The following is a 23,753-nucleotide window of genomic DNA, read 5'->3' on the forward strand; positions in this document are numbered from 1 at the left end:
ACCTGCAGGCCTGCTAAGGAGGACTCAGATGAAAACACCATTCAGATCTTGGATTTTTCAGGAGTGCCAGGTTATAAAGTTTCCCCAACCAAAGCCCAGATCTCTAAATAGGAAGTAGCTTACTTGGGATGCGTCCTGACCCAGGAAATTATGCCACTTTGTTTAAGCAAAAGGAAGCCATACTGCTGATAGGACCACCACAGACGGGGAAAAAATGGACATTCCTGGGAATGGGGATCTGGAATCCGGATTCAGCTGTGTTAGCCAAACTCCTATATGATGCCTTAAAGTCTCCTGATGTTGGCCCACGTGAATGGACAGGAAATCCCCCGATAAACTTTTCTACCATAATTGCAAACATTGGAAAGCTCACTATATACCAGAAAGTTGCCTTAAGAAATCTGACTGTTCCCTTGGGTGGCTTAGCCCAGCCTGCTGGCCAGGCCCTAGAGCAACTACAAGATTCTTTAGATCCCCTAAAGTGACCATGAACAACTGAATACCGACTGGAAAAACAAGGCAGAGTTTGTGCTGTGACTAACAAAGCTTGCTGCTCTCACAACAACACAGTGGGCTCGCGGAAGAAGCTAGCTAAAGGATTTTTTTTTTAAGATTTATTTTATGGCCGGCACCACGGCTCACTAGGCTAATCCTCTGCCTTGTGGCGCCGGCACACCGGGTTCTAGTCCCGGCCGGGGCGCCGGATTCTGTCCTGGTTGCCCCTCTTCTAGGCCAGCTCTCTGCTGTGGCCCGGGAAGGCAGTGGAGGATGGCCCAAGTGCTTGGGCCCTGCACCCCATGAGAGACCAGGAGAAGTACCTGGCTCCTGCCATCAGATCAGCGCAGTGCACCGGCCGCAGCGTGCTGGCAGCAGCGGCCATTGGAGGGTGAACCAACTGCAAAGGAAGACCTTTCTCTCTGTCTCTCTCTCTCACTGTCCACTCTGCCTGTCAAAAAAAAAAAAAAGATTTATTTTATATATTTATTTGAAAGACAGAGTTACAGAGAGAGAGGTCTTCCATCCACTGGTTCACTCCCCAGATGGCCACAATGGCTGGAGCTGCACCGATCTGGAGCCAGGGGCCAGGAGCTTCTTCCCGGTCTCCCACACGGGTGCAGGGGCCCAAGGACTTGGGCCATCTTCTGCTGCTTTCCCAGGCCACAGCAGAGAGCTAGATCAGAGGTAGAGCAGCCAGGTCTCGAACCAGTGCCCGTATGGGATGCCGGAGCTTCAAGCCAGAGCGTTAACCCGCTGTGCCACTGCACCGGCCCCTAGCCAAAGGATTTTTATGGTCGATCCAAGAGGCTCTGTGATTTTGGTAAGGGAGATCCCTCGGCTTCCACCACCTGGGAAGCAGCAGGTCCATGCACACTCGTCCTAGCTGTCAAATTTGTCTCTTCCAGAATCCAACACTTTCGTGTAAAAGTGATGGCCGTGCAGGGATCCCAGCCATCATGGGTGACTGGAGGTGACGAAGCTCAGCGGAAGCCACATGAGCTGGGGAAGCGATTTTCACTCCCCCGGCACAGTGTGAGGTGATGGAACGTGGGCTTCTTCCCTGTGCCTTCCACAAAGACGGAGGGATGACTCTGCAGAGCAAGACATTATTGGCAAGACGAGCAAGGAGGAATTGAGGTCACCAAGTCCTCCCTACAGCCCACCTACCCAATCCAACCCTCCCACTCTGTGCTGCAGAAAACCAGTGTCCACAAAACTGCTGCCCAGGACCAGCAGTGGCCCAAAGTGACCAGCACGACTGCTGACTGTGTCCCACGATGCCCAGAGCTAACTGCAATATCATTATCATAAACTTACCACGGTTGGCGCTTCCACTCCCATCATGTACCTCATGCTATGACATTTCCAAGACTTCCATAAAAGGGCAACGAAATGAGCCGTACCCAAACCCCGCCCCAAACACCACCCCTTATGAATATTCAATTAGCCCTGAGCAGACAGCACCCTCTTTGCAGATCATGTAAAGCAATGACCCCAGACGTCGTGAGCTCACGCTCAAGCATTGCCCACACTTCCTCGAGTGTGTACTTTCGCTTTGCCTGCAAATAACTCTAATTCCTCTGCTGACCTTTACCTGGGACTTGCTCTCACGTTCTGCCTGGCCTCGGAGACCAGAACCCGGACACAGCCGCCCCACAACATGCCTTGCGTGTGCGCTCTCACGCCTGTCTCCCGATTCACGGGGTTGAGTTTCTCTAGGTGATAAACCTAGAAAGTAGAACTGCCAGGCAGGCAGGTTTGCACGTTTTCATTTTCTCTGGGTCCTGCTGACCCCTCTCCCGAAAGACTACCCAGGTCCACCCTGGCCAGCAGCACGGGAGACCCTCGTGTGCACACGTCCACCATAGCGCTTGATCTGCCCGTCCCCCTCCACCTCTCAACCTCACCCAGGTCCTGCTGCTGTTTGCACCCTTTCCAGGGCTCGCTCTACTCCAACCCCTGCCATCCCACTTCCCTCCACCTGCCACTCACCTACTCCCTCCTCGTCTCCCTGGTCTCTCCTTGTGGCCCTGGGGGACCGAAGGAGCAGGTGCTCTCTGGACAACTATTCCCTGGATGTTATCCCAAGACAAGCCGTAGCTGCCTGCTCCATCCGTGAGTAAGTGCCACATTCGCCAGCCTCAGTTTCCCTGCCTGCCCTGGGTTCTCCCTCTGGCCAGGAGGGTGACTCCCTCCAGCTAGCCCCTTCTCTTCTCAGGCACCCCCATTTTTAATCATCCTTAGCTATTTCGTAATTCTGTGGCTGGTCTGAATGCAATCTGGTTTTGCATAACTCTTCTCTCACTCTCGTGGTTGGGACCTCGGGCACAGACGCTTGCATGAATCACGCTGCCGAGATCTCACCGTGCAACGTTTCCTCTCTCTTGCTCTATTTTCCCCCAATCCCTGCTCCCCTCACCCCTCCCCTTGCAATTGCTGAGCCCTCGTCAATCTCAGGGTGGTGCTTGCGGGCGTTGAATTTCTCTGGAGGAGAACTGCTGGATCGTGGACCGACTTCACTAACGGAGGCAGGATTTCTCTGGCGTGGCCACACCCACCAGACCCCACTGGCTGGGCGACAGAGTGCCAGCTGGGTGTACCTGCTCCCCAGCTCTCCATTAGCCAACACGCTGACTTCGTGTGAAGTGGAACCTACTGCCACTTCATTTGCATTTCTCTGAATATTCGTGGGTTTGAGTACCTCTTCATTATTGGTTAGTCATTTGGATTTCCCCTTTTGCAAACTGCCTGCTCACATCCTCTGAGTGTGTTTCTATTATTTCCTGTCTTTTTCTTGTACCTTTGCAATAATTCCTTGAATATTCTAGATATTAATCCTTTGTCATTTGTAGATATCACTAATACTTCCTCCATTCTGTTATTCATGTGGTAACTTTATTAATTGTGTCCTTAGTTGTTTTTAAAAGCAGAGAGACAGACAGACAGAGCTCTCCCATCTGCTGGTTTCTTCTCCACCTCAAATGCCCATACAGCCAGGGGGATTCAATCCATGTCTCCCGTGTGGGTGGCAGGAGCCACTCCCTGCTGCCTCCCAGGGTGCACGTAGCAAGAAGCTGGGACCCGGGGCGGAACCAAGACCCAAGTCCAGGCTCTCCAACACGAGGTGCAGGTGTTCCAGCAGCTTCTCGAGCGTGCCAAACCCCTGCCCCCATCCTTGATTTTCAATGTAATTAAGTCCATCCATGTTTTGTCATTTGGATTGTACTCAAAAAGTGCTTAGCTACCTGTGGGTCATGAAGATAATTTTCTATATGTTTCTATATGTCTCAAAAATATCTATTTACGGCCGGCGCCGCGGCTCACTAGGCTAATCCTCCGCCTAGCGGCGCCGGCACACCGGGTTCTAGTCCCGGTCGGGGCGCCGGATTCTGTCCCGGTTGCCCCTCTTCCAGGCCAGCTCTCTGCTGTGGCCCGGGAAGGCAGTGGAGGATGGCCCAAGTGCTTAGGCCCTGCACCCCATGGGAGACCAGGAAAAGTACCTGGCTCCTGGCTCCTGGCTCCTGCCACCGGATCAGCGCGGTGCACCGGCCGAAGCGCGCAGGCGGCGGCGGCCATTGGAGGGTGAACCAACGGCAAAGGAAGACCTTTCTCTCTGTCTCTCTCTCACTGTCCACTCTGCCTGTCAAAAAAAAAAAAATATATATTTACTTGGAGAGCAGAGTGACCGAGATGTGGGAAGAGACACAAAGCGAGAGAGAGATTTTCCATCTTCTGGTTCACTCCCCAAACAGCCACAACGGCCAGGGCACAGCTAGGCTGAAGCCGGCAGCCAGGAGCTCCAGTCTGCTCTCCCACGTGGGTGCAGGGCCCCAGCACTTGGGCCATCCTCCACTGCCTTCCCAGGCTCATTAGCAGGGGGTTGGATTGGCAGTGGGGCAGCCAGGACTTGAACTGGCACTCTGACGTAGGATGCTGGTTTTGCAACCAGCAGCTAAGCCCTCTGCACAACAATGCCGGCCCCCAACCATCCATATTTCTTTTCATTAGCTTTAGAAAACATTAGCCCTTACATCTAGGGCTGTAATATAGCGGAGTCAGAGACGGGATCTCTCCGTGGAGTAAGCCGGTCTTTCCTGTGCCACCGGCCAAGCGGTCCACCCTCTCGTCACCTCCCTTAGGGACACGGGTTCATCACTGCACGCTCTCTTCTGCCCCATTGGCCTCTCTGATCCTGGGCTGGTTTCATATGGTTTTCATTAGGAGACCTATGCAGAACATTTAGTGCGGAACAATTAGAGTGAATTTTCCTTGCTTGTTCTTTTTCCAAGTTGATTTACTCATACAGGGTTCTGTATTCGTCCACCCGCATTTTAAAATGTGTCTGTCCAGGGCCAGCGTTGTCGCATAGCAGGTAGAAGACAGCGCCTGCAATGCTGGCATCCCATCCAGGCACGTGTTCATGTCCCAGCTGCTGCATTTCCTATCCAGGTCCCTGTTAATGGCCTGGGAAAAGCAGCAAAAGGTAGCCCAAGTGTTAGGGCCCCTGCTACCCACATGGTAGACCTGGAAGAAACTCCTGGCTCCTGGCTTTGGTTTGGCCCAGCCCTGACCGTTGCAGCTATTTAGAGTGAACCAGCAGTTGGAAGATCTCTCTCTCTCTCTCTGTCTCTCTCCCTCTCTCTGTAACTTTGCCTTTCAAATAAATAAATCTTAAAGAATAAAACACATGTGTCAAGCTCCTCAGACTCCAGTTGCCTTTTTTTTTTTTTAAGATTTATTTATTTATTTGAAAGGCAGAGTTACAGAGAGGTAGAAGCAGAAAGAGACAGAAATCTTCATCCACTGGTTCACTTCCCAGATGGCCACATCAGCCAAATGCTGCGCTGATCCAAAGCCAGGAGCCAGGAGCCTCCTCCGGATCTCCCACGCGGGTGCAGGGGCCCAAGCACTTGGGCCATCCTCCCACGCTTTCCCAGGCCAGAGCAGAGAGCTGGGTCAGAAGTGGAGCAGCCAGGACTGAAACCGCGCCCATATGGGATGCTGGCCCTGCAGGTGCCGGCCTCTCCAGCTGTGTTTTAAATTGTAGCTTCAAGGCGTTGATTTAGGGGAGCACTGACATCGCTGGAGCATCCAAATCTCCCCCTCCCCCTGAACAGGACACACCCAGCATCTGTTCAGAGCTCCTTCTATGTCTTTTCATTTTCCCCTGGGCACTGGGGTGGGGCAGGAGTGAAAGGTGCCAGTGTCCATCTCAGACCGGCAGCCTCTCTATCAAGGTCCCCTTTGACATTTGCACTCCAGCCAAGCCCAAGGGGAGGGCCTGATAGTCCCGTTTTATAGATGATTTTAAGCCACTTGCCCGAGTCTGCACAGCCAGCAGAGTGTAGACAGGTTATGCAGAACAAACCTCTCTACAGCAAATCTCCCTGTAAACCGGAAACCTGTCTCATGGAGGGTTTGCCAGACCTCACATAAGGGCTGCCTGTTAAGTTGTCCCTCGCGCCACTGCCTTTGGACTCCCCCAAGACTGGGTGCCCCCCACTCTCACCCCAGAACATAGTAAGCCAATGCCTGGCCCTGGCATGCTGGGATGAAGTAGGTCTCTCTGAGCAAGGAGCCAGCAGTCGCGAGTTATAGATTTGGGGTGTGGGAGGGGGTGGAGTTTGAACCGTGAGAGCTCAGGTATGGGTCTCTGATTGGTCCCCAGCATTTGTGGCCTTTGATTGGTCAGCGGTGGGAAGCCAGCATATCTTTTTGAAGATGTTAGGTTGGCGATATGGGTGCCCATTCAAGTCCTGGCTGCTCTACTTCTGATCCAGCTCTGCTATGGCCTGGGAAAGCAGTAGAAGATGGCCCAAGTCTTTGGGCCCCTACATCCACGTGGGAGACCGGTAGAACCTCCTGGCTCCTGGCTTTGGATCAGCGCATCTCCAGCCATTGCAGCCATTTGGGGAGTGAACCAGTGGATAGAAGCCCCCCCCCCATCTCTCTGTAACTCTGCCTTTCAAATAAATAAATAAATAAATCATTTTAATTATTTTTTTAAAGATTTATTTATTTATTTGAAGGTCAGAGTTACAGAGAGAGAAGGGAGGCAGAGAGAGAGAGAGAGAGAGAGAGAGGTCTTCCATCTGCTGTTTCACTCTCCAGTTGGCTGCAATGGCCGGAGCTGCGTCAATCTGAAGCCAAGAGTTAGGAGCTTCCTCCAGGTCTCCCACGTGGGTGCAGGGGCCCAAGGACTTGGGCCATCCTCTGCTGCTTTCCCAGGCCATAGCAGAGAGCTGGATCAGAAGTGGAGCAGCCGGGACTCGAACCGGTGCCCATACGGGATGCCGGCACTGCAGGCAGCAGCCTTACCCGCTACACCACAGCGCCAGTCCCTAAATAAATCTTTAAAAAAGAAAGATGTTAGGTTGGCGATGTGGACTCCAGCTGTCTGGGACCTGGAGGCAGATGGGTTAAGACTCTGTCTTGAACTGGGCTTCAAGTTCCTGAAAAACATCTCAGTTCAACTCAAGCCAAGCCCCACATTGGGGGGGGGGCAAGAAGTGACTTTCAGGCCTGCAACCCGAAGGCCCCGAGCTCAGCGCCGTGATCTTTAGAAAGGGGAACCGCGAGCTCCGGAAGGGCCCCTCCCAAGCGCTCGGAGAGAGGCTGCTGTGGAAATGTTAGCCACGCTCGGCGCAGGGGCAGCCACTCACGCTCCAGCTCAAGGGGTTCTTTACAGAGGGGCTTGGGCTAAGGCACCGATGCCAGGGGCCCACTAAAACCTACATTAGGGGTCAGCGCTGCGGCGGAGCAGGTAAAGCCGCCACCTGCGGTGCCGCCATCCCATACGGGCACCAGTTCGAGTCCTGGCTGCTCCACTTCAGATCCAGCTCTCTGCTGTGGCCTGGGAAAGCAGTGGAAGATGATCCAAGTGCTTGGGCCCCTGCACCCACGTGGGAGACCCGGAAGAAGCTCCTGGCTCCTGGCTTCAGATTGGCGCATCTCCGACCATTGCAGCTGTCTGGGGAGTGAACCAGCGGATGGAAGACTTCTCACTCTCTCTCTCTCTGTCTCTACCTCTCTCTGTAACTCTGTCTTTCAAATGAATAAAATAAATCTTAAAAAAAAAAAAAAAAAAAGAAAGAAAAACCCAGAACCCCTGTGATGTGGGAGACCAGGTAGGGCAGTAGATAGGGTTAGGTGAGCAGCCTCCGCCTGCCCTGCGCTGTAGCTCCACCCCCTTACCTGTCAATCTGCCACGCCCACTTTCCCATGAGGCACCTGTCTCATCTGGGACCAGGAAGGAGGAGAGGCCATGAGGGTCATGTGGAAGTTAAACCACGGAAATTCCAGAAACCCTTTTGCACTCTAGACTCCACCCAACTCCACCTCATTTGTACATTCAATTAGGGCAGCACCCCTCCCCTACCTCTTGACCATGCTGGGGTGTCCATCCCAGGCCTCCCTCCCCCAATTCCCACAGGCAGCTCTCTGGCCCTTTGGGATGGGCATAGCGTCTGTGCATGTGGGGCAGCCCACCCACACCATGACGCATGTCTTCTCTCTCCCTCTTAAGCACTGTGTGTAGGCCCCTGCTTTGAATTCTGAGCGCTGTAGGGGCGACACTTGGAATACGGGGTACAGCACTGACTACGCAGGCCTGTAACCCCTGGTGGATGAGCGGGTTGGCTCCGGGCCCAGGATTGTTGACAGGTCTCAACTGTAAGAAGGAAACAAGGGCCTGGTGGTGTGGCCCAGGGGATGGAGCTGCCACGTGCGTGGCCTCTGGCGGCTCTGCTTCGGATCCTGCTCCCTGCTAATGCACCTGGGGAAGCAGGGGAGGAGGGCCAGGTACCTGGGTCCCTGCATCCACATGGGAGAGCCGGATGGAGTTCCTGGCTCCTGGCTTCAGCCTGGCCCAGCACCAGCCATTGTGGCCATTCGGGGAGTGAACCAGCAGATGGAAGACCTCTCTGCTTCTGGCACTCCACCTTTCAAATAAAAAAACACATCTCTTTTTAAAAAAAGAGGAAAATGAGGCCGGTGCCGCCTGTGGTGCTGGCACACCGGGTTCTAGTCCCAGTTGGGGCACGGGATTCTGTCCCGGTTGCTCCTCTTCCAATCCAGCTCTCTGCTGTGGCCCAGGAGTGCAGTGGAGGATGGCCCAAGTGCTTGGGCCCTGCACCTGCCTGGGAGACCTGGGGGCGGGGGCACCTGGCTCCTGGCTTCGGATGGGCGCAGTGCACTGGCCGTGGCGGCCATTTAGGGGGTGAACCAATGGAAGGAGGACCTTTCTCTCTCTCTCTCTCTCTCTCTCTAACTCTGCCTGTCAAAAAAAAAAAAAAAAAAAAAAAAGGAAAATGAGAGATTGAGCAAGCACCACAGCAACCAGCAAGGATAGTTTTTGAAAACTATTCAGAAAGAAAGAAAAACCCAAACGTTTAAGGTGGTTATAGATTTTTTTTTTTTAATTTTTAAGGGGATGGGCATTTGCAGCAGCGGTTAAGGTGACACTGGGACAACCTCATCCCTTATTGGAGTCTCCGCGCTCGAGTCCCAGTTCTGCTGCTGTGAGGAGTCAGATGAGTTAATGGGCAGTCAGGGTGGTCCCAGTGGAAACTGAAGGTAAAATGCTTGCTTCCCCAAAAGTTATCTTTAGCAAGGCCAAAGTGCCTGCCGGGCCGGCGCCGTGGTGTTGCATCCACTCGTCAGCTAAAACAAAATGTTACAAAAACCGGTGCCGGCGCCGCGGCTCACTAGGCTAATCCTCTGCCTTGTGGCGCCAGCACACCGGGTTCTAGTCCCGGTCGGGGCGCCGGATTCTGTCCCGGTTGCCCCTCTTCCAGGCCAGCTCTCTGCTGTGGCCAGGAAGTGCAGTGAAGGATGGCCCAAGTGCTTCGACCCCGCATCCCATGGGAGACCAGGATAAGTACCTGGCTCCTGCCATAGGATCAGCGCGGTGCGCTGGCCACAGCACGCCGGCCGCGGCGGCCATTGGAGGGTGAACCAACGGCAAAAGGAAGACCTTTCTCTCTGTCTCTCTCTCTCACTGTCCACTCTGCCTGTAAAAAAAAAAAAAAAAAAAAAAAAAAAACAGTGACATCACGCTTGAATCAATTAAAAATGAAAAGCAAACGAGAGACAAATGAGAGGCAAGGTAATGGATCGGGACCGAAACTCCTTACCAGAGTGTGGCCCCCAACAGCGACTTACACAGTTTTTTATAGTATTCTGCCCACTAGGGCTCACAATTTCAAACCGGCTCCCTAGTATGCAGTGAGTGATAAAAGCCCAGAATATGTTTGTAAGATAACAATATCAATCCCAATAACAGATCCAAGACATGGTTGTAAGACAATGGTTAAGGATAACAAACTCAATGACAGACCTAAGATAACAGTGAAGGACACACTAATATCAACTGCATTCCCAGGGATTTAGGCCCACACATTTTCATAAGATATATACCCTTAGCCATTAGCAAGCAAAGCTAACCTGTACAGAAGCAAGAGATCTGCATTTAGGGTTTAGCCACCCGTACTCCATTTTGATTCTGATTCTGATTCTACAGTGGCGCAGTAGGTTAATCCTCTGCCTGCAGCACCAGCATTCCATATGGACGCCGATTCAAGTCCTGGCTGCTCCTCTTCCAATCCAACTCTCTGTTATGGCTTGGGTAGGCAGTAGAAGGTGGCCCAAGTGCTTGGGCCCCTGCACCCATGTGGGAGACCTGGAAGAAGCTCCTGGCTCCTGGCTTTGGATCAGCTCAGCTTCGGCCATTGCAGTCATTTGGGGAATGAACCAATGGAAGGAAGATCTTTCTGTCTCTCCCTCTCACTGTCTGTAACTCTACCTTTCAAATAACTAAATAAAATCTTTAAAAAAAAAAAAAAAAGTGCCTGACTCCTGGGGCCGGCACTGTGGTGCAGCAGGTTAAAGCCCCAGCCTCCAACGTCAGCATCCCATGTGGGTGCTGGTTCTAGCCCCACTGCTCCACTTCCAATCCAGCTCTCTGCTGTGGCCTGGGAAAGCAGTAGAGGATGGTCCAAGTCCTTGGGCCCCTGCACCCGCGTGGGAGACCTGGAAGAAGCTCCTGGCTTCGGATCAGCTCAGCTCTGGCCGTTGTTATTTGGGGAGTGAACCAATAGGATGGAAAACCTCTCTCTCTGTCTCTACCTCTCTCTGTAACTCTGTCTCTCAAATAAATAAAATAAATCTTTTTTTTTTAAGTGCCTGCCCCACTCCTTGGCAGCTTCCAATTTTACCATGAGAATAGCAAAGGAGTGGGGATTCCATCCTCCTGAGCTCAGTTTACTGTGAAAACGAGTTCCCTATCCCACCCGTCACCAAACAAGATTACAGATCAGTCTTTTGATGGGTTTTGTCCTTGCCTTGTAACTGAATATCGACCTGGTCATAGAGTTTTTTTCTTCCCCAAAAGTACACTTAAAAAACCCCAGTACCACCGGGCCCTTCGGGTTCCGCCTGTCTTGGGGCCCCCTCCAGGCCACGCTGGCTAGAGGTCTCTGACTCAAATAAATTTTGCTTTTCTCTTTGCCATGTCCACTTGGAAATTCTTCTTCCACGTGAGACCAAGAACTGAGGCAATCTTTTCTCCACCACATGTCAGCCGTAACGCTACCATCAAAATCAGGCCCAGGCTGCTCACAGCTGCACAGCCGTTCACCAGAGATGGGAGCCGTGCAAGGGAACAGGCTCGCGCGAGAACCCAGAATGCCCGGGGAAAGCAGGCATCTTCAGCCTCAAGAGTGCTTGTCCTCACTGCCCGGGGGAGAGGCAGTCCGGGCGGGTTCCAGGGTCGGGGCTGCTCCCCACCCTGCTGCCCTCCAGATAAGAGCTCTTTAACGAGAAGCTTGGCTGGTTTGGGCTGGTGGTCCATGTTGCATCCACTCGTCAGCTAAAATAGAATATTACAAACACCAGTGACAGTCACACATGAATTTCATTGAAAATGAGAGGCAAAGCCACCCATGGGGAATGACACCCCAGCAGTGAGTTACACAGCTTTTTATAGTATTCTGTCCACTAGGGCTCACAATCTCTAACCCCTGGAATGCAATGAAGAATAACAAAACCAGAACATGGTTGTAAGATAACAATGAACAATAACAAACCCAGGAACAATAGCAAATCCAAAATGTGGTTGTAAGATAACAGTACAGGGTGCAACTTAGTACCTTGGACTTTGGGCCCCTGCATTGTTTCACAGGATACACCCTTAACCGATAGCAAGCAAAGCTGATATGTACAGAAGCAAGAGATCAGCAATCAGCTTTTAGCCATTCACTCCATTTTGACTTGGACTCTACAGTCAGGAACTCCTCCCCTGTCTGAGGTCCACCCTTTCCACCATTTCCCTGAGATAGCCCCTAAAATTCTTGGGCGAGCGTCTGCTGGACACTCTGAGCAGTCACAAGCCTAGCAGTTAGCCTTTGTCGGTTAGAATGTGAAAGGGGAAAGGGAGACGGAGTCACCATGGTTACAGCTCCACGCTCCAGTCTGCTTCCTGCTGGGGGTGCAGACCCTGGGGGCAGCGGGAAGCCTTCTGCAGCCTGGAGCCCTGGATGGACTCCCTGCGCCTAGCCAGGCGTTTGGGGAGTGAACCAGTGGATGAAAATCTCTGTCTCTCTGCCTTTCAAATAAACATAAAAACAAACAAAAGTAAATAAAGTGGTTCTAACGGGTGACAGGGCTGCATGCCATTTTTACTATATTTTTACTTTATTTATTCTGGATGTTAATCCCCCCCCAAAAGTATTGCTACCTATTTGTAAGGATTTTTTGTTGTTGTTCATTTTAATTTCCTCTTAATTTTAAAGCACCAGTATCCTGCATGCTAGTCTTCCCCAAGCCTCCGTTTCCCCTGCTACGGGCCAGGGGCTGCCTGGGCCCACAAGGCCTGGGCTTCCCGAATCCCTCCTGCCCATTTCCCACATCCTGCAGGCCACGTGGGCCTGTGAGACACCAACAAGCATGTTCTTCCTGGTTAGCGAGGGGGAGGGAGTACGGGGCCCTGCCCTGCCGGGCTGGACCCCGGATGGCTGTGGTCCTGTTTCCCTGACACACGGCGGCCCCCACCCCCGCGGGGATTCCAGGGCAGGACCTGAGCCTTCGCACGGCACGCAGGGCGCGCAATGTCCACGTCACAGAGCCATTTCCCCGGCAACTCCCCCCTTCCTCAATTCAAAAAGAAGAAGAAACAAGGAATTTTCCCAGGGTACAATTTCCCAATCTTCGCTCGGCCAGAAGCATACGAGTATGTGTGTCAGCCACAGCCCCGGCCGCAGCTGGGCCCGACAGGACACAGTGACTCGCCAGGGACACCGTCCCTGCAGGTGCTGGGGACAGGGGCAGCCAAAGTGACCAGGCTGAGGGGCACTGCGGCTTCTGGGGCCACCGCAGCCACAATCACAAGTCTAGGTTGTCCCCTGGGAAGGTTTGTCTCCAGGATGTCCCTCCCAGGAACTGACTCCCTGTGACCCAGGCCCCGCCGGTACTGCAGGTTCAACACGTTCTTCCTGAGCCCTGACTTAGCCGGCACGGCAGCTGCTGCTCCTCCACTCCCTGCCTTGCACCCCAAAGGAGGACCCCAAGAACCGCTAGCCCCCCAGCAACTAACACGGGAGAAGCAGGCAGGGAGTCCAGCAGGAATGAATGAGCCGGGAGATTTTCCCAGCATTCCTGTCTCTGCAGCCCTGCACTGTAACTCCACCCCCTTACACGTCAATCCAGTGTGTCCACTTTCCCATGATGCACCTGCACCTCAGCTAGGACTGGGAAGGAGAAGATGCCAAGACAAACATGTGGAAGTTAAACTCCGCATGGAGGTGCCATTAAAAACTCCCAGAAAACCTCATGCACGCTAAACCACGCCCAAGCCCCACCTCATGTGTATATTCAATCAGGCCCCACCTCCCACCCCGTAAAAGGGATGGCTGCCCGTGGGAGTGGGCTCTTTGGCCTTTTTGCCTCTTTCCGGCCCCTTCCCTTGTGCCCCCCTCGAGGGCATCTCTCGGACCCTCTCCTGGTGGGGATCTCTCCTCGTCTTAGCACCTGATGGTGGCCGCGGATCCATCTCCCCAGAACTGGGTCTCCCTGGGTGCCGGGGACGGCTTCCCTGGGAGGTTCTCCAAGTGTCAGCCTTGCTCCTCGCCATCACCCCCAAAAGAAACGCCCCTGCAGCCCCTGCCCAGCCCAGGCTGTTGCCACTGGCCGCCGGCAGCCCAGCCCAGCCCCTCCTCAGGACAACTGCCCCCTCCCGTGAAATCGTCTCCGTTGTCTCGCCATCCGGAGACACGGGGCAGGGACGGGGCAGCGTCCACCCCAGACTCCTGAGCACTCCAACTGCTTGGTCCTCCTGCCTCCTGGAACGCACCTGCCCACAGCCTGGCCGCACCCCCGGCCCGCACAGGGGCCCTGGCCGCGCCGGAGACTCTTGGCCGACTCGAAGCGGTGCTGGGTGTCCCAACCACCCCGCGGGACAGAGATTGAGCTTAATATCCATTTCACAAATCAGTGAACGAGCATCCTTAAAGGGTGAGGGGGCGGGGCCCTGCACCTGGGCGGGTCACCCTCTGGGCTCCTGAGCCCCCCCCCCCCGGCACCTCCCTCCCGGCTGCCTCCCTCCCCAGCAGGCTCTGACCCCCTGAGAGTAACCCCGTCTGCCCCACCACTGCCCGCAGTGCCTGACACACGCAGCGGCTCCCTGCAAGTCTGTCGCTTGAGCGGCTGAATGAGTGAATCTGTGAATTCGGTTTTTCAGAGACGTCTTTGCAGGGCTTGTAGAACTCAGCTTCCAGCATCTGCCCCAAAGCCAAAGCTGCAGGAGCCCCGAGGACACAGCAGTCCCGGCTGGGTATCCTGGAAGGCTTTCTGGAGGAGGAGGAGGAGCAAGGCGAGGCTGGACACAGAGCAGAGACTTCGTGGTGAGGAGGTGCCCGCTGAAGTTAGCGACCAGCTGGGTCTCCGAGGAATCAGGAAGGGGAGCTATGGTGGGCTGGGGGCAGGAGGGGGCGGGGCATGTGGGTCTTATCTGCCAAAAGCCGGTTGTTTATATATAGCATCATTCGCAGGCCATACAAAACTATCAACCTAGAAATCAGCCTGCTATAGATTTATTGAATTTCAACTCCTGCCTGAAGGAAGCAAACTCCACCACCTCCATGTTAACTGAGCCCCAGGGGTGCCTGCTTGGTGTCCTCCAGGACAGGGACCCAGGGCTGGGGTCTCGGCACAGTGGCCACCGGGCCTGGGCCACCACGGAACAGCGTGGCCACGGCTGGGGGCTCCGACTCTGGCCAGGTGGCCTGGGTTTGAATTCTGGCCACACCACTTAGCAGCCACACGACCTTTGGACAAGGGACTTGACCCTTCCGTGCCTCAGTTTCCCCACCTGTAGCAGGGGGTGACAACAGTGAGGACTTCCGGGTACTGAGAGCAGGAAAAGTGCCTGTGCTGACGTGGGGCTTCCTGGGTGGCAGGGACGGCCCCTCCATCTCCTTGGTCAGAGCCCAGCCCAGGTGGGCACACAGGGGCCCTCAGGGCGAACTAGCCTGGTCCCAGGGACCCTGGTCAACCCCAGGAGCACTCACAGAGGGTCTTCTGCCCAGGGTGGGGGGCATTTCCTGAGTGAAACATAGTCACAGTGAAAAACAGCACCCCTGCCAACGCCTCTTCTCACATATCTGCCCACAGGTCTCTGCGACTTCCTGACCGGGCTCTGTGCCACCCCCGGGGGCCCCCATCCTGCCCTGGAAGGTGCCAGGTGCTGCCCCTACTCCTCCGGGAGCCTCATTCGCTCTCCAACCTGATAGATGTGGGCTTGGGTTGTGAGCCTGCCACCCGCAGCCAGCGGGGGTCCCTGAGGGCACGGGGCAGCCCCAGGAGCAGATCTGGCGCACGCCCGGGAGGTGGGCAAACTCGGATTCAAGTTCTGGCCGGGTGAGCTTGGGATTCTGTCGGGGTACAGCTTCCTTGCACCAACTCTAGGAAGTGCGTGGTAACACTGCAGGGGGTGAGACGACGCAGGAGAGAGCGACAGGCACACGGTCTGACATGGGGCGTGATCCCCAAGTTCTTGGGCTCTCCAAGCTCTGTCGAAGGATCCGGGCCCCTGCCCTTGAGTCTGGGCGCTGTGCCTGCCTGAGCGACAGAACGTGGTGGCAAAGTGACGCGGAGCGAGTTCTGGGTCCACATTGCAAGTCCCTGGCAGCCTCCCACTTCCAGCCTCTGGGGTCTTTTGCTCCAGGAACCCGGCGGCTGGCATGCCCGAGGAAGCCCAAGCCACGCCGTGGAGGGAAGCCAAGAGCCCTGTGGAAACGGAGGCTCCAGGTCCCGATGCGTGGTCCCAGCTGGTGTTGTGCCAGTGGGCGTGGGTGCTCTCTGCCCAGCCCGGGGCCAAACAGCAGACGGGCAGGCCCAATGGACGTCCCTTGGGATTTTAAGCCGAGGATTCAGGGGTGGTGAGCAGAGCAGGCAAGGGGTTTGCTAGCTCATCCTCACGGCCACTGCGAGGCTGCGAGCCGGCGCCTGATGAACCAGCCCCCAGCCCCACCAGCACTGGCAAAAATAATGAAAACATGGGGCCACGTGTTCAAAATTATTAATTTTCAAGATGGTGACAGCACGGAGCCCTCTGTGACCGCGCAGGTCGTCAGCCCGGGAGCCCCTGTGATGTTCTCTGCTCCGGCTGCGGGCCACAGCAATGGGCCACGGCCACGGCCACGCCGGCGGAGCTGCCTCACCACTCACTTATCTCAATTCCTTTTTAAAAATACATGTTTGGCCGGTGCTACGGCTCAATAGGCTGATCCTCCACCTTGCAGCGCCGGCACACCGGGTTCTAGTCCCAGTCGGGATGCCGGATTCTGTCCCGGTTGCCCCTCTTCCAGGCCAGCTCTCTGCTGTGGCCCGGGAGTGCAGTGGAGGATGGCCCAAGTGCTTGGGTCCTGCACCCCATGGGAGACCAGGAGAAGCACCTGGCTCCTGCCTTCGGATCAGCGCGATGCGCCGGCCGCAGAGCGCTGGCCACCGGTGGCCATTGGAGGGTGAACCAACGGCAAAAGGAAGACCTTTCTCTCTGTCTCTCTCTCACTGTCCACTCTGCCTGTCAAAAAAAAAAAAAAAAAAGTTTACTTATTTGAAAGGCAGAGTTACAGAGAGAGGGAGAGACAGAGATCTTCTACGTGCTGGTTCATTCCCCAGATGGCCGCAACAGCCAGGGCTGGGCCAGGTTGAAGCCAGGACCTTCATCTGGGTCTCCCACGTGGGTTCAGGCGCCCAGGCATGGGCCGTCCTCTGCTGCCTCCCTGGGTGCATTAGCAGCGAGCTGGACCAGCCGGGACTCGAACCTGCACTCATGGGATGCCAGCGTACCAACACCAGATCCTATCTCAAATTTTTTTAACCTAGAAACCTTTTATTTAAGGTATACAAACTTCATGCATTTCATATACACAAATGTAGGAACACAGCAATTCTTCCCGCTCTGCCCTCTCTCAATTCCTTTTAACACCAGTTTTGTTTTGTTCCTAAGGAAGAATAAAAACCAGCCCATCCTCCGTACTGCTCCCTTGGACTGGAGGGTGAACCCCTGGGCCCTTGGCCCCAGCTCACAACTGGCCCGGTCTCCACTGGGCAGCACCAAGCTGGGACCCCAGGCAAACATGCTGACCGCCACAGGCTCAGTCTCCCATCTGTAAAATGGGCAGGCGTGGTCTTGACCCGTGTCCTGGGCAGGCCAGAGAGGGAGACTCCAGGGTTTTCTGAGAGCGAGAGCCGCCCCGGCCCTGAGTGTCCCAGGCCCTCGGAGCCACCCACGCCTTCAGGAACGGCTGCCTCAAGGGGCAGGCTCTGGTTGGCTTCACCCTGCGTCCTTTCTGGAACTGGAAAGCCATACCTGACAGGCTGTTGGATCCCAGGTGACGGTCCCCACCTCCCCATAAAAAGGACTGAGATCAATCTCCTTCCCCCGCCCAGCTGCGGTGACTGGCGGTGACAGGAAGCTTGTCTGGGAAGCACGGGGCCAGGCAGTGACCGCGATGGACACACAGCCTGACCACAGGGGCCCCGGCCGTGCACGGTGATCCTGGAGTCGGGGCGGGGGCGGGGAACCCCAGCGCTGGCACTTCCCTGCTGTGTGATGGGGGCCAGCTGCTTTGCATCTCTGAACCTCGGTTTGCAGGAGGTCTCCTACTTCCAGGGCTGGGCTGTCATCGCAGAGCTCAGAGGCACGGGGGGGGGGGGGGGGGGGGGGGGTCGAGGGGTCGAGGGGTCGGGAAGGGCTCGGGCAAACGCTTCAGCTGCTGACTCCTTAGCGCGATGTGCAGCTGGGTCCAGCGCTGGGCTGAGCACGTCCCACACACCCCCACCCCCCACATCGGGCCACCTTGCAAGGCAACCGTTACGTCCATTTCACGGGGAGGAAGCTTAAGGTGAGGGTGCCTCTCGGCTTTGCCTGAGGCCGGGCAGCTGGACTTCACTGAGCTGGAGATTGAACTTGGCCGCCCGTCTGTCCCTAACCACGGCTCCCGCACCACGGCCAGGACGTGGTGGGGAGGCCTCTCCTAGGAAGGGCCAGGAAGGGTGCAGGCCACGCCGGCCGCTGTGACGCTCGTGCCTGCGAACACGGCTCCTTCGGTCTTTGCTGGAAGACAATCTGGTGCCAGGGGGCGCCGAGCACTGCTCCCCCCCACCCCCGTCGGCGCCATCGCGGGCGTGGCCACCTCGCGGCCAGCCGTGTTTCCTTAACTCGGGGCCTGAGAAACACATCCAGCCAAGGCTCACAGCCTCCCTCCGAGCCCACTGATCACCACCTTTCTCGTCCGTGGACATAATAGCAGGATGTGTGCTGTCCCCGCAGGAGGAAAACAAGCATGGCCCAGGGCTCGGACCACAGAACCCAAGGGCCCCACTCACTCCTGCACGGCCGCCCCTCCCCGCCCCCTCACTCTGCTTCCAGGCCGTCTGCTCTCCGAATCTCAAGGCCAAGTCCCACCTCCGCCGTGCAATACCACACCTCCTGGGGCTCGCTGGCTGGGCCCATCACTCGGGTAGAGCCCAAAGGGCACCTCCTCCGAGAAGCCTACCCCTGTGCCCTGGCTGGAACTGACCCCTCCAGGTCCCCTCCAGACCTGGTCCCAGGGCCTGGCCGGGCTTTTCTCACAGCAAATGTCCCCATGGAACTGGAAAGACCTTGTTTGGGGACTGAATCAGGCACCACTGTCTGCCCCACCCACCTGACACAGAACCCCGGCCAGCAAGCTCAGAGCGACACCTGGGCCTGGCCAACCATTGGTGATTTTGGAGGGGAGGAGGAATGATGGGAGGAGAGGCCTTGAGCAGGAAAGCGGTGCAGCGGAACATACTAGAACCATGACGGTACCTCACAATCGTGTCCAGAGCTGCAGGCATCCCACGGATAGCCAGTCCTGGGACTGTGGTTTAAGGGGTTCTCATGCACCCTACAGAGCACTGTGGGAGTTCCCACAGCAGTTCACCCCCCTCTCCGGGGGCTGGTGCCCAGGCTAGCCCGAAAGCCCTGGGTAATGGCAACGACCATGAGCAGGCCAGCCTGGGAACCAACCAGCAAGGCCGCGTTTTCCTGGGAGCCGGCTGTTCCGAGTCAAGCCCCCTGGAGGGGGAGCTGCTTGTAAGCCTGGGCGGCTGAACCTGTGGGTGTGGGAAGGGCTCACGCTTGGCAAGTGGCTGCCAGGCTGGCCCGAGGGCGGGGGCGGCCGCTCAGTGCGCAGGAGCCACAGGCCAGGGGCTGCTCGGGGAGACTGCCAGGGAGACTCCAGACGCCCGCACCGCACGGATGAGGAAACTGAACGCCACGGCGTCCGCGTACACCCGGCCCCTCCGAAGCCATGTTGGCCGCAGAGCGGGGCAGGGCGGTTGTGAGATGTGCGGGTCCCTCCTGCCGCTCTCAGGGAACTGGGTTCACTCCTGCTGCCTTGGGTCTGGACTGGGTGTTGCAAAGCGAGGCCCCAGCTCATGTGCTGCCTCTTCCGCCCGCACCTGCCTCCCTGCCACTCCCCCCGCCCGCTCTCAGGACCCCCAGCCAGAGACCCCTCTTATCTTTGTGACTCACGCAGTGGTGGGTGCCATGTAACAGCCACAGGGAGTGGACCAAGGCGCTCCCTCGAGAGATCAGACTGTAACCGACATCACCCAGCAGGTGAGCAGAGCTGGGATTTGAACCTCCGAAGCGCCATCTCTATCTGGAGCTGCTCCCATGGGTGTCAGGGCCACGGGAGGCAGCGAGCAGACCCCGCTGCCGGTCAGCCTGGGCGAGGGTCTCAGGGTGTGTGCCCAGTCTGGGGAGGGGGCAGGGCCCCAAAGGTGCTCAGTGAGCTTCTCTCAGGCCCAGGGGGCCGCCCTTGACCCTTGGCGGTTCTCACCCGGGCATCCCGTGCCACTGCACTCGCAGGCGTGTGCCTCTCTCCTGGGTCCTGCCTGTGCTTCTGGAACCCTCACCCCCACTCATTATGGCCACAGCTCCCCCCACCCACGGCTACAGTCAAGGAGAGGACGGGAAGGGAGGGGCCCCAGGGGACTGCGGCTGCCGCGCGACCTTCTGTCCCTGCAGTTTCCGTTTGGCTCAGCTCCACAAGTCAGTGCTGGCGACCACGGGACAGGGGGCCCAGGTCCTGGGCCCGGGTCTGCAGGACTCCACGGTGGGCAGGGGAGCGGCGGAGACAGAGAGAGCCACTCTGGGGAGTCGGTTCTCGTCCCAAACTAGGGACTGGCATCCGGTCTCGGCGTCCCTCAGAAGCCTAGAGCCTGCCAACCCCTCGGGGACCTGTGCACCTGCTGTCTCTCGCTTACCACACCTGTTCCAGAAGGGCGTAGAAGGGAACCTTGGACACTGCCACGCTGAGTGGTGGGAGCCTGAGCGTGTGCCCACTGGGAGTCCCCACAGCAGAGTCCAGAAGCCCGGTCTCCCCAGGGACGTGCACCCTGGCTCCTGCACTGACCACGCGGCAGGCAGGGGCTGCTTCACAGATGGACTGAGGGGGACATCCCAAGTTGGGTGGAGAGGGGTCCATCCACAGCCCTTGGTCTCATCCGCCCCACACACAGCCCGTAATAGGAGGCTCTCAGGTGGCAGCCTGCGGTGGGCACAGGCCCCTGAGCTGGGCCCACGGTGGCAGGCGGGCACTTCCTGCTGAGGCACAGGCCACAAGGCTCCACAGACCCTCAGTCCTCCCCTTCCTTCCACAGCTCTAGGAGTTCACCCTGCAAAGCTGCAGAGCTGCTCAGCCCGGCCCGCAGGGTAGAAGGCCCTGGAGTGCCCCAGGACCTTTGCACAAACACCAAAAAGGAGCCTCTGGCAAGAGGGCTTTACTGAGAGCATCCTCCGAGGGTGGCCCTGGCCCAGGGCACAGAAGTCTGGGTGGGTGGGTGAGGGGGGCGGGGCCACAGCAGGTGGCAGGCTCCTGGCCCAGAAGTGGCAGTCCATCGGGGCCAGTGGTCTTGGTGTCTGCATGCTGAGGGAACCCCTGCCTCAGCTTTGCCATTTTTCATTATTATGGGCTGTCAGGACTTCTGAGAAGTTGTGTGCAGAGCCACCAGGTGAGGGAGCGCATCATTTCTCCCAAACGTGGGTCAGGGTCCTTCCACCGGGAAGCCCTGCTTGGCAGGTGCGTGGAGTCCCGCACTCCTCACGGCCCCAGCTGGGGGGGGGGGAAGACCTCATCCACTCCTCCCCCATGGGGGCACCTGAATAGACAGCGTCCGCCCCCCCCCCCCCCACTGGCCAGAGTCCAGGTCCCAGTACCACCACCTCTGGCCACGCCCCGCCCGGCCTCTCCAACTTTCCCCAAAACATCAGAGCGAGTTCAGAAACGGCCCTCGTGACGCCTGGCCCAGCCCCAACTTCCTGCAGAGAGCAAGCAGAGGTGAGTCACGGCGGCTTTCCCGGGCCTGGCCCGCGGGCAAGTCCAGGAGAACCCAGGCTGCCTGGACGCCCCGCCCCCGAGGCTGCAGATCTGGTTGTGGGCCTCCCATCTGTACTCGGGGGGGGGGGGGGGGGCTGCAGCCTGGAAGCCAAGGGCAGCCTTGCTCCTTAGCGTGAAATGCACAGTCCCAGAGTCCAGGCCGAGCCAGCGCGTGCAAGGTCCCGACGTGCACAAGGAGGCAGGACGAACGGCTGGGAGGCGGGTGCTGGCCAACAGCGCACCCCGAGGGCACCCAGCAGTGGCGGCAGACGGCGGGGCTGGTGCAGTGGATTTCAAGCGTAGCAGATGGAGGGAGATGCTTCTCCATTTCCGGGGCAGGGCAGATGGTACCCACAGAGCAGCCAGGGACCCCAGGAAGGGCCTGCAGTTCCCCATCTCGGTGGCAGGAGGAAGTCCCTGGCAAACGAGGCTGCCCCTTGTGAGCATGGCCAGCAGGCGGGGGCTCAGGGGCGGGGCCCTGCAGCTGCTGAGGGGCCGCAGACATCTGGATCCAAGATGCTTCCTGCTGCAGGGGTGGCTGCGGGGGTGGCTGGGGACATTCAGGGACCAGCGAGCTGAGCTGGGCCCACCATGGAGCAAGGAACAGGGAGAGCGGGCAGGAGCAGGGCTGGGGACCAGGCTGAGCCCAGATGGTGCCAGCAATGTTGCCCCATCCCGCAACTTCCCTTTGACTCGGGAGGAACCAGGGGCACTGGCTCTGTGCCTGCGGGGTCCACGTTTGCAGGGACGAGGGGCTGGTGGCAAGGCAGCAAGGCCACAGGAGAGGAGGGGGTGGAGGCAGGGAGTGAGCCGGCCTTCCCGACTCTCCCTCGGTGGGCACTGACTCTCGTGGCGAGTGTCTGGTGCCAAGGCTCTGGAATTGGTGCCCCCAGCAGCAGAGAAAGCAGGGGCCCTGTCTCGGCCATCGATCTGTGGCCCAGCAAAATCACCACTGGGAGCTAGCTCCCTGCAAGGGTCTCCTGTCCAGGCCCCAGCACCCTAGGCTCTGGCTGTACAGTCACCAAGTGGGAGACAGGAGCAGAGACCACCACCACCAGCACCCCTCCCGCACAGATCCACAGGACGCTAGAACCTCCGATCAGGCCACAGGGACTCCAGACCCCAGCTCGGTGTCGCCAGTGCCTCCCTGGCCTCCCGGGGACATCCAGCTGCCCTCTCAGGCCCAGCCCAGGGTGGGCCTCACTTTCCAGAGGCGCTGCTGGGCAGGGGGTCCTCCTTCCCTTCCTCCTCCACTGAGAACGTGACATCTCCACAGCTGCCCAGGGGAGGTTCTGTCTCCTGCTCCGGGTAGTGGGGAGCATGGTCCACCTCCAGCTCCTCCGACTGGGGCTCTGTGGGCCCTGCCACGCCCCAGCCCTCGGGCACCTCGGCCTTCACAGTCCCCACGATCACCGTGTCGGCCTTCATGATATAGATTTTCTCTGCAAGACAAAGAGATGGGCGAGATGGGGAGACCTGCACCCCCGGGAGGAGAGCAAAGAGGCAGAGAAGGGGCCGGGCCTCACTCCTGCCGTTCTCGCTGTGTGACTTCAGGCAGACGGCACAGCCTCTCTGGTGCATAGCGAGCCCCACTATCCTCCCAGGGCCCTGTGTGCTGAGGAGGTAACACCTGACCCACTTGGTACCCAAGAAGGTTGCCTGAGGTGTTCCTCACACTCCCAGGGTGGGGGGCCAGGAAGAAGGAGGAGAACGTGGCTCCGGAGAAGGCAACGGGGAAGGCGCGAGCATGCACCAGGCCCTTCCCACCCTGCCCCAAGCTTCCATGCTCCTGCAAGGCCAGGAGGCCACCGTTGTCCCCCTGGATGGTGAGACCCTAAGGCCACAGAGGCCCACTGACCTGGCTAAGGTCCCAGGCAGTCAGGAGAAACCCCGAGAGACCCCCACCCCATCCAGCCACCTCTTCTGCTCCAGTGGACAGCTGGAGTGGCCGCGCCATCCTGGCATCCTGTCCTGGGAGCCAGCTCAGCCCAGGCCACCCCAGCAGGGGGCACACAGCCTCGCTTTGGGCACACATCTCAGGGCTTTTGGCTGAAGCCCATCTCCCCCGGGGCTGCACGCCCGGCCTGCCATGCACAGTGGGTGCCGGTGGGTCTCCCTCCGCTCATCAGAGGTGCAGTTCCTTGTGGTCCCCACCACAGCCATCACGGGGGCTTCCAGGGCGGCCTTTTCTTCGAGGGGTCACAGGGACTCAGGGGAGTTAAGTGCCCAGGATCTGGGCAGTGGGGATGCCTGACCTTAGCCAGGTCAGCCGCCTCTGGCCCCCAGCACCCAGCTGCCACCAGGGGGAGAACCGGGGAGTGGCAGGCCAGGAGCTCAGGGACCCCT

At 57.7% G+C, this 23,753-nt stretch overlaps 1 protein-coding gene across 1 annotated transcript in view; it reads right to left on the reverse strand.

Moving 5' to 3' along the window:
* Positions 1-20,795: 20,795 nt before the first annotated feature.
* TNFRSF8 (TNF receptor superfamily member 8) overlaps positions 20,796-23,753 on the reverse strand; it is a 59,372-nt gene continuing 56,414 nt past the window's right edge. The window contains exon 15 of the mRNA XM_051834348.2: positions 20,796-22,849. Within this exon, the coding sequence (XP_051690308.2) occupies positions 22,608-22,849 (242 nt within the window). The 3' untranslated portion in view covers positions 20,796-22,607. The remainder of the gene's footprint in view (positions 22,850-23,753) is intronic.

This window comes from Oryctolagus cuniculus, chromosome 7 (genome assembly GCF_964237555.1).
Source record: "Oryctolagus cuniculus chromosome 7, mOryCun1.1, whole genome shotgun sequence".
Taxonomy (NCBI): domain Eukaryota; kingdom Metazoa; phylum Chordata; class Mammalia; order Lagomorpha; family Leporidae; genus Oryctolagus; species Oryctolagus cuniculus.